The 15,000-nt window shown below is 34.6% G+C and overlaps 1 protein-coding gene across 2 annotated transcripts in view; it reads right to left on the reverse strand.

The window, feature by feature from the left end:
• The window catches only part of LOC137645051 (uncharacterized), a 55,501-nt gene that overhangs the window by 39,922 nt on the left and 579 nt on the right, over positions 1-15,000 (reverse strand). The window contains exons 1-6 of one of the 2 annotated variants that reach the window (XM_068377905.1): positions 10,451-10,548; positions 8,658-8,779; positions 6,440-6,593; positions 5,252-5,349; positions 3,827-3,961; positions 2,783-2,908 (exon numbers count right to left, since the gene is read on the reverse strand). In XM_068377905.1, coding sequence (XP_068234006.1) covers positions 2,783-2,908; positions 3,827-3,961; positions 5,252-5,349; positions 6,440-6,593; positions 8,658-8,761 — 617 coding nt within the window. In that variant the 5' untranslated portion in view covers positions 8,762-8,779; positions 10,451-10,548. Of the gene's footprint in view, positions 1-2,782; positions 2,909-3,826; positions 3,962-5,251; positions 5,350-6,439; positions 6,594-8,657; positions 8,780-10,450; positions 10,549-15,000 lie in introns of those variants that run through there. The other variant, XM_068377906.1, reaches the window with a different exon arrangement.

Here is a 15,000-nt window from a genome sequence, read left to right on the forward strand (position 1 = left end):
TAGAAATGCATTATGGTATCTCGTATGTATATATAAATAACGATGATATTTAAGTAGACTGAGAATATCTATTTTCTTATTTCGTATATCTATTATATAGGTAAATTAATAAATAAGTAGATTGATAAATAGCTAAAAGGTTATTGAAAATTGAGTAAAAGGTGAATAAAGGAAAAGGTACTCTATGTATATGTATATATCCTTTAAAGGAATAATTACCGTCGTAAATAACGATAACAAATTTAAATGTGCATATAATTTTAATAAAATATGGATAGGATTTCGAACAGCAACTCACAAGTCCCCCGGAGCTCTCATGGCGGGATATTCCAGTCTTCTGGTTGGTTATAACTTCCTCAACTGTGATTGGTAGTTGCCTTCGCTTGCTTCAGCTTAACAGACAAACACACGCACTCCTAACACCGTAGCCAGAACACAATTAAATATTCCTTCGAATAGTACGTATTTTTTTAACTTATACTTTTCAATAATATCCGTTGTGTGTTTATTACAAAATCAATAACCATTGTAAGTTTATTTCCATAAAATTTGGAATTTCTAAGCCATAATTTATCTGCAATAAGTATAGGTATTTCACCACTACCTAGTTAAATTCATTCATAAAAATACGATTGGGTGACGTCACATACAACCACCAATCAGAGCGCAGAAAGAATCGGCCAATGGGACAACAGATATTTCCCGCTAAAATGTATAAGGTGAGAAGGTTCCTCTGGTTTATGGGGTGCTGTTAGCGAAAGAGTTAAATTCACGCCAGCGGTTTAGTTTAAACGCTCTAGTTAATGGTTTTTTTTCATCCTAATTCATTTTTATGCATATAACGATGATAAAGGAATCCGAAAAGGAAAAGATATAGGACTGACTAAATGTATGTTCTCTTTTCATTTGCTATAATGCAATAGATAGATTAAAAGTTTAAAGGTTATTGAAAATAAAGTAAAAGGTGAATAATGGTAAAGTTATACTACCCCTATGTAGATATCCTTTAAAATGAGTAATTCTCGTAAAAAAAAGGCGAAAAAATACTTGAAACTACACCAAGACTTGGATATTGAAATGTGCAAGTAATCTTCGTAAAATATGGACAGGATTCCGAACAGCAGCAAGTGATAAGTCCCCCAAGAACTCTTTTTTTGGCGGGATATTCCAGTCTTCTGATTGGCTACAACTTCCTCAACCGTGATTGGTAGTTGCCTTCGCTTACTACCGCTCACAACGTAACAGACGCACACACGCACATCTATACATCGTGGCCAGAACAAAATTATGTATTTCTTCGAATATAGCGTATTTACGTAACATCTACCCTTCATCAAGATTTATTATCTATTTATAATTAAATTTATAATAATTTCCAGTTTATTTACGGGAAAATTTTAATTTTTAGTCACAATTTATTGGTAATAAGTATAGATTTTTCACCACTACCCAGTTAAAGCCTTTCATAAAGATACGATTGGATGACGTCACATACAACCACCAATCAGAGATGAGAAAGAATCAGCCAATGAGATACTAGATATTTCTCGCTAGAAATACATCAAGGTGAGAGGGTTCCTCTGGCTTATGGGCTGCTGTTAGCCAACGAGTTGAATTCACGCGAAGCATTTTGTTCAAACGCTCTAGCTAAGGAATTTTTTTCATCCTAATTAATTCTTTATACATATAACGATGATATTTAAGTAGCCTGAGAAGAATACTTTCTTATTTTATTATATCTTTAAGATATTTAAATTACAGACTTTCCCTTCAGTAATCACACTTTTCTTTCAGGAGCGAGAAATGCATATATATATATATATATATATATATATATATATATATATATATATATATATATATATATATATATATATATATATATGATTTTTATGTAATTTCTATTATCATCAATATTTCTATCATAGTCATTATCATTTCGTATATTTTGTGAGATAAGATTGAGACTTTTGAGTTCATAATTATTGATTTTATAAAAAACAAAAAACACCTCAATTCAGAAGTCCAAATTGAATACATAGCAAATGACAATGTATAGGCTATGTATAGAGAGACCTAAATTTCCTTTCCATATTTTTGTTCTGTTATAATCATTATTAAATCAATGTCTTAAATAAAAAATACAGAAGTGGTCTTATCAGCTAAAAAAAATCACATTCAGAATTTCATTTTGCCATGGCTGAAAGCCACTGAGAATAGGCTTCTTGTTTTCTTCTCAGTTTCTCTTATAAGCTGGAATCATTGTACTGTTAAGAAATCAGAACAGCATCAGTAAAACGGATTGATGAATAGGCCTACTTGTAAAATGTTCAGTCTTTATTACTCAATTTCTTAAACTAACCTAACCTAACACAATAAGTGCACGTCTCCTTAATAAAGTACTCATTCATAAATAGGCTGTAAATTCATATCTTAATGTCAAGATAAAGTTAGAGGTCTAGGCCTACTGTAGGCCTACTTGGTGATTAGGGTGAAAAACTTTTCTTGAGAACGTCCAATCAAACTGTACTATATTGTCATGATAGACTCAGTCACCCAACATTCTCAAAAAGTTTAATTTTCCCAAATTGATTAATTTGAGACTTACGGCCTAGTCTTGGGGTCTGTTCAGAGTACATACCATGAAGAAAAAATAGTTAAAAACAACTTATAGGAAGCTCTACCAACAATTGTGATTCAACACCAACGTGCAAATATAAAAAAGATGTGCCGTTCTATACCAAAGCAATTACCAATAACAAAATACTAAGAGAATACGAACTGCCACAAACTGGGAGAACTTGTAGTGCTTGTGTAGATGATGAGTTGACGTATGAGTGGGGTTGTGATGTCACCGTAAAAATCCATCTTCCTTGATATAAGCATCTCAGTTGAGTCGATCTGGGACCTTGAAGGACAGAACCGATTTTATTAGCATTTTTATATTAAATAACACATGGCCGTTGAACACACATGCAGTCTATGAAAGCCTGTTATGCATGACCCGTGAACACATAATATGCGGTCTATATAGGCCTACAATACAAGCCTATTCTGCAGGATCGGTGAACACAAACATGCAGTCTGTATAGGCCTAAAATACAGGCCTATTCTGCAGGACCGTTGAACACATATTATGCAGTCTGTATAGGCCTACAATACAGGCCTATTCTGCAGGCCCGTTGAACACAAACATGTAGTCTTTATAGGACTACCATACAGGCATATTCTGCATGGCCGTTGACCACATAATATGCAGTCTGTATAGGCCTACAATACAGACCTATTCTGCTGGACCGTTGAACACATAATATGCAATCTGTATAGGCCTACAATACAAGCCTATTTCGCAGGACCGTTGAACACATAATATGCGATCTGTATAGGCCTACAATACAAGCCTATTCTACAGAACCGTTGAACACACACATGCTGTCTATGAAAGCCTGTTATGCATGACCCGTGAACACATAATATGCAGTCTGTATAGGCCTAAAATACAGGCCTATTCTGCAGGACCGTTGAACACAAACGTGTAGTCTTTATAGGCCTACAATGCAGGCCTATTCTGCATGGCCGTTGAACACATAATATGCAGTCTGTATAGGCTTACAATACAGGCCTATACTGCAGGACCGTTGAGCACAAACATGTAGTCTTTATAGGGCTACCATACATCCCTTTTCTGCATGAGCGTTGAACACACACATACAGTTATATAGACTTACTATACAGCCCATTTCTGCATGACCATTGAAGAACATTGCCTTCAAGAACGTTCCAATCAGTTTGCTATAATATAAACAGTAATTCACTTAATCCATACCTGAAATCATTCAATCTTATTTGAAAATGCTGTGGAGAGAGGAACAGATCAGATTCGTCTTTGCTGATGCTGGGCCAAGTTGTGAGTTTGGAGATGAAGTGGTTTGTGTCAGCGTAGAACTGGGTGAGGTTGGATCTGGAAAAAAATATATAAACAATTCGTCTGACTTGATTTTCATTGTATTCATCCTTATCAAATTTATTTATGGATATATAGTATCGTCAGCCTTTGCTAGTCCACTGCAGATCAAAGGCCTCATACGTGTCCTTCCACACGCGTCTGTTTATGGTCTTTCTATACGTCAATCTATTATCTGTCATTCTTATTATATAGGTAAAGTATAGCCTATATATACATATAAGTAAATATACACACACATATATATATAGATATATATATATATATATATATATATATATATATATATATATATATATATATATATATGTGTGTGTGTGTGTGTGTGTGTGTGTGTGTGTACATAAATATATCTGCATATATACACGCAATATAAATATAAATATATATATATATATATATATATATATATATATATATATATATATATATATATATATATATTATGAAATATTATAAAGTTATCTAATTATAAAATTAGATTAAAACGTACTCCTAGTATCTTGCTAAAATGTATGCTTAAAAGTCGCATTTAGAAATAAAAGCTTTAAATTAACGATACTCCTACCAGACGCGTCCCCCGGGTGGCGGATGGGGGAACCCCTAGGAATTAAACTCTCTTGGGGCTGCTCTGAGTATGTTGAATAAGGAGCCGTGGACCAAACGACTGAGGTGCTGACGGTATATTCAGCAATAGGTTATTCTATATACCTTGGGTTAGGACAGGCCTCCCAAGCCTCTAACTGAATCTTTGCCGCTCGAGAAACTCGAGGATCAGTTGTCAGATGTAAAAATGGCGACGAAACTGGAAACGTCTTAGGAAAAATGTTAAAGATAAACTTAATTTTAAATGTGGTACCCTGAATATTGGCACGTACAGTAGTAAGGAAGACCAAATATCAGATATGGTGAAGGAGAGAAAACTTGATTTTAGGTAGGAAACCAGACATACACCTGGTGGGAGGGGGATCAAGAGGTAGACCACGTAAACGCTGGAGGGATGAAATTGAAGAGATTCTGACAAAACACAACATGCCAACAATTGAACAGCTGAGAAGAGAGGGGATTTTTGAAAACAGAATTGAGTGGAGAAGACAACTGATTCCACTGACAGGCCAAAAGCCTACCTGGGAGTGGACGTAAGTAAAAAGTAAGAAAAGCAACGAGAGGGAGTAGGCATGTGACGTCATATGCGTTTTGCATAACATAATGATAATTTCAAACGACCATATCAGTTTATTAAATAACTGTTACGAGCCTAACGTAATACTTTGATGGAGAACTAACCTATGAAGTGATCTGTTTGTGAAGAAATAATAGGCCACTGCCAGACGTTCTCTCTGGATACCCGCCACCAGGCGTCCCAAGTTTACAGCTAGCAAGACCTGCAATGTATGATAGAATTATTTCACAAAACAACGGAAAACTCTTTCTTGATTGTGTAAATTTAGTTAAGGAACAAAACAATCCAATGCTAGAATGTTAGTTGTGGGAAACTTGAAATCCAGAATCCATTTGTGTTTATATATTAAAAAATAAAGCAGTCCGATGCTAGAATGTTTGTTGTAGGAAACTTGAAATCCAGAATCCAATTGTCTTTTTATATTAAAATCTATAATATAAACTAGTGCGTTGATAAATCAGATAAAAAAAAACTATAAAACACTATCTCCTCAAGAGTTCATTAATTTCTTTTGCTAATGAAATATCATATATATCTTCTTTTCCTATTAAAAACTATAGATTCAAAATATTCATTTAATGGACTTTGAACCCAAATACCGTACAGTTGGACACAGGAGTCCCTAGCACACCTCACTCCAAAGAAGTACACCCTGTCACGCCCTTACTTCACAGCAAGTAACCAAACAGATAGTATATGGAGGGATAGCAGAGATAGTGGAAAGGGCTAAACACAGAAAATCGCAGAGCGGTAAGGGTGTGACTGGGTGCACTGCCTCAGAGCGAGGGATACAGTTAGCATCATTAATTCTGGTACACTACATAAGAAGCAAGGGAGATGTCAGTGTACCGGAATTAATGAAGCTAAATGTACAGTTGGCTCCACTAATTACGGTACACTGACGTCTTCCCAGCTTTCCGTGAAGTGTACCGGAATTAATGAAGCTAAATGTACAGTTGGCTCCACTAATTACGGTACACGGACGTCTTCCCAGCTTTCCGTGAAGTGTACCGGAATTAATGAAGCTAAATGTACAGTTGGCTCCACTAATTACGGTACACTGACGTCTTCCCAGCTTTCCGTGAAGTGTACCGGAATTAATGAAGCTAAATGTACAGTTGGCTCCACTAATTACGGTACACGGACGTCTTCCCAGCTTTCCGTGAAGTGTACCGGAATTAATGAAGCTAAATGTACAGTTGGCTCCACTAATTACGGTACACTGACGTCTTCCCAGCTTCCCGTGAAGTGTACCGGAATTAATGAAGCCAACTGTACCATGATTTCCTTACCCCTTCGTTGACTTTCGTGATTTCAGCTTGGTAGCGAATGACGTTCTCCATGGTGATGCAATTCTGGATGAGGAGCGCTGCTATGGGAACCAGGGGCAGGATGACCATCTGGAGAAAGTGCAGGTTACGGCCCTTTCTCGTCCGGATGTTAAGGCTTTTTTTGAAGAATAGAAATGTTATATCGTTAGGGGTTGTTATATCTTGGAATGGGATTAAATCTGTCTTTTGAGCTGCACTGGTTGCATGTCAAAGCCAAATGGTGTTTAAAATGTGTAGTTCAGAAATTCTCTTTATAGATACAGCCAGCAATCACGTCAACACGAGAATAGTTGGGATAGTCTGAAGTTATTAAATCTAAGTTATGCCTAGACAGTAGGTGTATGGGGTTACAGTACCTTTGTTACCTAAATGGTTGCCCAAGTAATGTCCTCCAATCTCTCTTGTTCGCTCAAAATCCCATACCCTTGCACACCATCTCGACTGACAGCTATATTTTAACAGCGGGTCCCAAAGGGGGGGGGGGGGTGGTTTGATATTAGGGGAGGGTGGTGAGGCATAAGTTGTGGTTGGGGACAAGGTGACATTTAAGCAATAAATAGCTTACTATTTTCATTTTTTACAAAATCTTAATAACAAAAACACTAAAACAAAGAAACTCATATGCAGTTTATAGATAACAAATTTGACATTATAATTATAAACGAATGCATGGCTCTGTCACTTAGTTTAAAATGGAACAAGGGGGACACAAGGACTACATCTGGAAGCCAAAGGTCACCCGCCTGAAAATGTTATAGAACCACTTGACTAAACCAAATAAAAAATGGTCTCCCTGCATAGAGGTTTAGCCTCTTGAGACGAAGGCTACTGATGCTTCACTGAGGAAGGAAGAGAGTCCCCTCTCAGCTGTAAACGCCGAGCAATCTGAACAAATGAACGAACGATGAAGCAAGAATTATGATAGCCATTGAGACCTGACTCTTCGGAAGCTCTCTGAAATGGGGCTGCCTGTCCTCGTTTTACGATGGACTGCTATCAGATTAGATTAGTGCCTTCAATTAGGCAGCTTTTAGATTGTTCAATAAACTTCCACTTTTAATTCGAATTACAGTCTTTCTCGGAAGAATTCGGAGTAATTTTTATTTTATTTTATGAGTGTTAAGATACTTTTGATTCAAAAAGTAATTTGGACTAAGCCATGCGATCCTTCAAATGTACCTTCTTAAAGTGTTGCTATGAGACGTAAATGTTAAATAACAGCAAAATGTAAAGAAAGATAAGTAAAGTCAAAGTAAATATTACTGCACCGTGGAAGAGAAAATATGACATCACCCCTATTGAGTAAATATGGATGAAAATCAACACAATATCGTGCTCAAATAGAAAAAAAAAGTTCTTATCATATACTGGGATCGAACCCTATCGCCTTCAAATGAAAGGCAAGGTCGCTACCAATCATGTCACCAGAAACTCTAAAAAGAAGTTGGAACCTTAGTGCTAATTGCACTCTTATTATTATTATTATTATTATTATTATTACTTGCTAAGCTACAAACCTAGTTGAAAAAGCAGGATGTTATAAGCCCAGAGGCTCCAACAAGAAAAATAGCCCAGTGAGGAAAGGAAACTAGGAAATAAGAGAAGTAATTAGCAATTTAAATAAAATATTTAAAGGACAGTAACAACACTAAAATAAATATTTCCTACATAAACTGTAAAAACTTTAACAAAATAAGAGGAAGATAAATGATAGTCTCTAACCCAAGACAGTGGAAGGCCATGGTACAGAGGCTATGGTACTACCCAAGACTAGAGAACAATGGTTTGATTTTGGAGTGTCCTTCGCCCCTAGAAGAGCCGCTTACCATAGGTAAAGAGTCTCTTGTACCCTTACCAAGAGGAAAGTAGCCACTGAACAATTACAAAGCAGTATTTAACCCCTTAATTGATGAATTGTTTGGTAATCTCAGTGTTGTCAGGTGTATGAGGACAGAGTAGAATATGCAAAGAATAAGCCAGACTATTCGATGTATGTGTAGGCAAAGGGAAAATGAACCGTAACCGGTGAGAAGGATCCAATGTTGTACCGTCTGGCCAGTCAAAGAACCTAATAACTCTCTAGCGGTAGTATTTCAGCGGGTGGCTGGTGCCCTAGTCAACCTACTGCCTTAAAAATGAAATATCAAATATTAAATGTTTAATTCCTTGTTTAACTTACTTTCCACATCCAGTTTTGATTCCAATGAAAGACGAGGCGTTTTCGGAATTGAGGGAATGTTCGGAATGGTCAGGGGATACTTCGCCTTGCTGTAGGGATCCCATATCTCGCTCCCGCCGGTCCTGGAAAGAATGGCATAGGATCTTTTTATTTTTTATATAAATGGAAAATTAACAAATCATAGGTCTTTTTGGCGTTTGGGTGATAGCCTTAAAGGTTAAAGGAGACTGAACATGCAACATCCACTACACATTGGCATAAGGGAATTGTCTTATTTTACTCTTATTGCCTTTAGCTCGTTATGCATGTCGCGTAAGATTTTTTTTATAATTGACAATCCTTTGCATTCAGATCTTCCCGCTCAGTACCATCCTATTCGTAATACTAGGTTTGCTGTTAATTCTAATAGTCAGGCCTTCTCCCTCATAAGGCTCAGTAATGCACAGTATTCTACTTTTATTTCAAGCTGTGACCAGGTTGTGGAATGATCTTCCTAATCAGGCAGTTGAATCGGTGGAACTTCAAAAGTTCCAAATTGAAGCGAACGATTTTTTTTTCTTTTTTTCGAACAGGCTGTCATAAGTCTTTTTATAGTTGATATAAGAAAGATCAGTTCTAATGTTGTTACTGTTTTTAAAGTGTTTTATTTTAATCGTCCATTTCCTTTCCTCACTGGGCTATTTTTCCCTGTTGGAGTCCTTTGGCTTAAAGCATCCTGCTTTTCCAACTAGGGTTGTAGCTTAGCTAGTAATGACAATAATAATTTGTAACAGTTTCTATTAAATCACTCTTGAACAACCAGCATTAACTATTTTATCAGTAATTACCTCATTAACGTTGAATTTTAATGGACTTCTATCATGGAGATATCATAAATAATTCAACATTCTCAATTGTACAATATACTTTTCAGCACATAGAAAGAGCCCGTGTCCCACATAAGGTGAGACAATCAACAAACAAGCGCATAGCTCACTTTATTAAAAAGTTTCCCCTTACGAAAACTTGGAAATATTCAAAATGAAACCAAAGATATACTAATAAAAAAAAAATAGAGTTATAACACAGAATAGTTAGTTATCCTATCAAACTATAACTGACAAATAAAGGTTTTTTTGCATAATTTAATTAAGTCAATCAAATCATCTAAATTTATTATTTCAATCAATTAGCGACAAGGCCCAAATTGAATTTCCTTTTGGGTATTTACTATTCCGATATCATAAACAAGACGGGAAGATAAACGTTTTCTAACTTCAAAAACATAATTCAGACTGCTGTTAAGGCATGATCATGTTCCCTAAATTACATGAGTTTTTTAAATATATTTACTATTTTTGAAGGTGTGATTATATAAAGGAATAAATAAATCTTAACCTCAAGTATTCCTCCAAGTTCCGATGGGTTGCCTAGGCAAGATATTCGAGGGAAATATCTGACCGAGAGCTATACTCAAACTAGCATATAGTAAGGCTTTTAGTGGGGGCAAAATTCTTTTGCGTGCGTTGCCAAACTTCCATTCTAAAGAAAAATTTATAGAATATATGACGTCGTTATATATCAAAACTGGAACGAATTATTCCGAAATGTTTAAAAAAACATGGCTTTATGCATACAGGATTTCATTATCAATATTTTAAAGAGTTTATCAATATCATATTTGAGAAACGTGGCATACATGTTGCCACATACACAATCTCGATTCTTGGATCAAGTAATCTCTTAATTTAAGATATAAAATAACAAAAGCTAAACTTATATTCCCGTACCAATTCACACAAAACATCACTTACTTGAGATTAGCTCATATCCAAAAATACACTATAAACACAATTAACGAATCTAGTAAAATACAAAGGACAATCAGTCACTGGGGCCTTGTTTACTAAAGCCCTTCTTCTTCATTACTTTACAAGTATGAATTGGCCCAACGAGTTAATATACGGAGAAAATTAAATAGAATTCTTATATAGTCTACTTAATTTTGTTCCCGGAAAAACTTGAGCGAGGATGTTGCATTCATTATCACCATTAATTAATACAAAGTTTGTACGATAAGGTATAAGTATATCATGATAATAATGATAATATACATTGCACACGTATTTGTGGGGTGAATGCACATATACATTATACATTGTACATATATAAAGTAATATATATATATATATATATATATATATATATATATATATATATATATATATATATATATATATATAAACTCAATTAAGCATTCCATTAAACGTTGATTATATCATTTAAACATATTTTAAGTCCTATACCAAAATTTTTATTTCCAATAATAAACATTATACATTTATATGATAGAAATAGGATTAGAAATATAATTCTAACCAAAACTCAGAATATATAAAAAAAAATATTTTAATTTTTGCATTATAAACTTTTAATCAACCACATGATAAGTTGAAAAGACTGTTGATTAATTTCTGCTAAGAAAACTATTAAAAAAATCTTAATAAATCGATATAGTATATAAGAAACTTTCCATTTTGGTGGACTTTCCTTTTCGGTGTTCGGAAATATTTAAGTAAGATTCTTAAAATAGATGATTAAATAGATTTTGAGTTACTTTAAGATAAACTCTTTAATATAGACAAATAAACTACTGTCATTTTAAATAATTACAATAACTGATAAAAAAAAACTTTAATATTTCAAGTGTTTCCACTCTATAACTCTGTAAGGCCAAATATCCTATCGAAATAAGATTTTACTATGTCATTTATCCGAATTGGCTTTTGCCCTTTTAGATAATTGAATGAGCAAACATCTATTTGCTAACAGTTTACTCAAATGGCGTATTCCCATTGGCTAAGTCAATCCTTTACCCGAACGGCGTATTCCTATTGGTTAAGTCAATCGAGATGCGACACCCACAAAATGTTCCTAATAACTAGATTAGACCAGTATTTCACTCTCAAAAAGCCTCACTGAGGCCATCTATTGGTAACTTTAAAAACATGTGTAAATTTTTCTCAATCACCAAAGAAACTATTGTATTTTTTCTTTGAAAATACTTCATAAATCTCCCATACACATATATGAGCATAAATATAACGAATTTAATTCTATGTATGATAAAAATACCAAAATTAGAAATATCAGGAGCCAGATATACGAAATCTTAGAGGGTATTCTCGACTATAGGTCGGGCAAAAGTGGATTGTCATTCAGAATGGCCAATACTTTACATGCAAAGAATATACTAAAATGGAAGAGTAAATAGTAATTTGGATAATACATTAAAGAAAAATATATGAATATCATGATTACCATTTCACCATCTGGCTAAAATACTTATGAACAGATTATTTCGTATGATTCCTCTTCTTTTAAGACCGAAAGGTTTGCCACCCCTAATCCCCCATTGGAGAAGAATGTAAACATTAGATTCTTTTAACTTTTTATAATGGTAAAAAATCAAACAATAAAATAAGCTGGTCCATGTCTAATTCGTGTAATTAAAAATAGATTTTATATACATATATGAAGAGAGCTCATTAATAAATGTTATGGTGAGGACATGTAATTATTCACAAACTCTTTCATCTAAAAGAACTATCAGCAGACGACAATGTATCCCAAACCAAGAACATTATAAACATGGCTTGATACTATCCAGGATACAGATATTATTCTAAACACGATTAAAGTAAAATCACAATTCTGTTATATTTTTTTCAATTTGTATAAGTATTGTAACAATTACTGTTTTATCTTTCTTGATATATCTTGGATATCTTAAGGTTGGCTATCCTGGTACGGTCATCTAATATTCTAAAAAAAACATTTTCCTTTTAAATTTGGATATTTGATGAGAAAGATTTCTCCTAGTTTAAAATTTTTTATGATAGACCTCAAGATTATGAAATTATCTTTAAAATCCTGCCAAAAATATGAACAAATTATCACAGCTGAAAGAATTGACTTTACGGGCTGCCCAGCGGCAAGAGCCCGTGTCTTACATAAGGTAAGGCAATCTACACACACACACACACGATGGTAGTCGGGACTTATTTCATAAAAAAAAAAAACTATTTTGTAATGCTTTCACAAAACCGTAAAAAAATCCCTGGACAAATGTATGTTTGTTATTATAAAAAATGAAATATTACTCTTTAAATACTAAAACGCAATCATGACTCATGTTAAGCTTTAATTGAAAGTTTAAAGGAAATATGAAAAGTCAGTTCTGGTGTTACTGATGAGGATGACGTCATACTAAATGGGTTCCAGGTTGACCAACATAAACATTAGATTATTTACGTTATCATAATTATATAAATAGTAATTGTGATTATAAATCCAAACACAAAAGAATCTTTTAATTAAGATATATTATCTTGATCTAACAAGAGAGCCTTTGCTGTAATATATTTACTCTAGTTCATTTTATTTTAGGGAATTAGAAGTGGCAGCCCTTGTACTGGGTCTACTATCCTTGGAAACATTACGATTAATTTTAGTCTCTCTCTCTCTCTCTCTCTCTCTCTCTCTCTCTCTCTCTCTCTCTCTCTCTCTCTCTCTCTCTCTCTCTCTCTCTCTCTCTCTCATTAGGGAAAGACAGCAAATGATAATAATTCGATATCAAAACTTGCAAATACTGAAAAATATGTTTCTTAATGTGATGATTTCAAACATCCTTCAACTATAGATTTTTTTGAAATATTCATGGTTTAAATACCCAAATTAAGCACAAGGGGGATTTACTACACTTGCGGATCATTGTACAGGCGAATAAATGCCTTGTGAAGGTGCATAGTGCTGTGCTATATCCCATTTTGCATGCATATGTCATGCGGTCCATTATTTCTTCTGGTGCCCGTGGCATCTTTCCTTGAAGGCTATACTGTGGTTGCAGTGTTGTTTCTGGGTTTTTCGTCGTTTTTAAATGTTTGTGTTTTCCGTCGTTTTAGGCATATTTTCAGTGTTTTGGGTCGTTTATAGGCATTTTTCAGTGTATTCTGTCCTTTTTTTTAGCCTTTTTCCGTGTTTTTCGTCGATTTAAAAGTTTTTTTCAGTGCTTTTCGTTGTTCTTAGTGTTTTTTCGGTGTTTTTTAAGTTTTACAATGATTTTCGTCGGTTTTAACGTTTTTTCCGTGTTTTCGTCGTTTTATGAATTTTTTTCACTGCTTTCTTCGTGTGTTGTTTAACGTTTTACAATGTTTTTCGTCGTTTTTAACGTTTTTTCAGTGTTTTTCGTCGATTTTTACTTCCAACCCACATTCTATATGGCTAATATTTGGCGGGGACGCAAAACCTGTAGCTATCCACAGTGCCACTGGATAAGGAGCACGTTGGCAGTGTCTCAATGCCATCCATGGTTGGTGGAAGATTACACAACTTCGGTGCATAATGCCACTTCCCTGCAATTTTCCGTCTGAAGATTTCTGCACAGAGCATATTAAGATCCTTTACTTTTGTATGGTTATACTTCATAGATGTGAACTGAAGTCACGATTTTGATATCTGTTCCTTCGGGGCACTTAAATTGTCGAGTTTCAGATGACTATTAAAACATTTTCGGCATTTTAAAGGCTGCTGCTTTACCTACGCCGTCAATTACCTCTTCATGAGTTTCAAAGGATCTTAAATTTTGAAATATTCCTATTTTTTCTTTTTCTTTTTTATTTTCATATGACTAACGTTCAGAGCAACAATGAATTAACTCAACGTAAGTTTAGTTGAACATTTATTTATAAAAGTAATTGTAAAACTAACGTAAACCAGTAATCACATTATATGGACATATAATATTGACAGAACAGTGCTATAATGATATAATTAATCAAACTAAATAAAGAAATTGTCTATATACGAGAATTCCTGCATGAAACAATTGAAGCCACGAATTAAATGCCTTAATGAAATTTGCATCACTGAGTTTTGTACCAAAGGCTCGCGCGCTCACATACAAACAGACACACACCCTTTCTGAGTAGGGATACCTTTAACGTGGTGAGAGAGTTTGTGTATCGCCATGATCAACAAAACTGTGCTATAGTCAATTCTTTTTAATGAGGCAGATTCGCACCGGCTCGCAACGGTGCCCTTTTAGCTCGGAAAAGTTTCCTGATCGCTGATTGGTTGGACAAGATAATTCTAACCAATCAGCGATCAGGAAACTTTTCCGAGCTAAAAGGGCACCGCTGCGAGTCCGTGCAAATGCGCCTCAATAAAAAAAAAATTGATTATGGTCAAGGTCACTCATACTAGATTGGTTTGCTGTAAGCGATCAGACGAAAATATCCGTACTGGCCAAACTCCAGACATATATTGACATGTCTGAGGCCTTTGTCCTGCTGTGGACCAGAAA

This window comes from Palaemon carinicauda, chromosome 8 (assembly GCF_036898095.1).
Source record: "Palaemon carinicauda isolate YSFRI2023 chromosome 8, ASM3689809v2, whole genome shotgun sequence".
Taxonomy (NCBI): domain Eukaryota; kingdom Metazoa; phylum Arthropoda; class Malacostraca; order Decapoda; family Palaemonidae; genus Palaemon; species Palaemon carinicauda.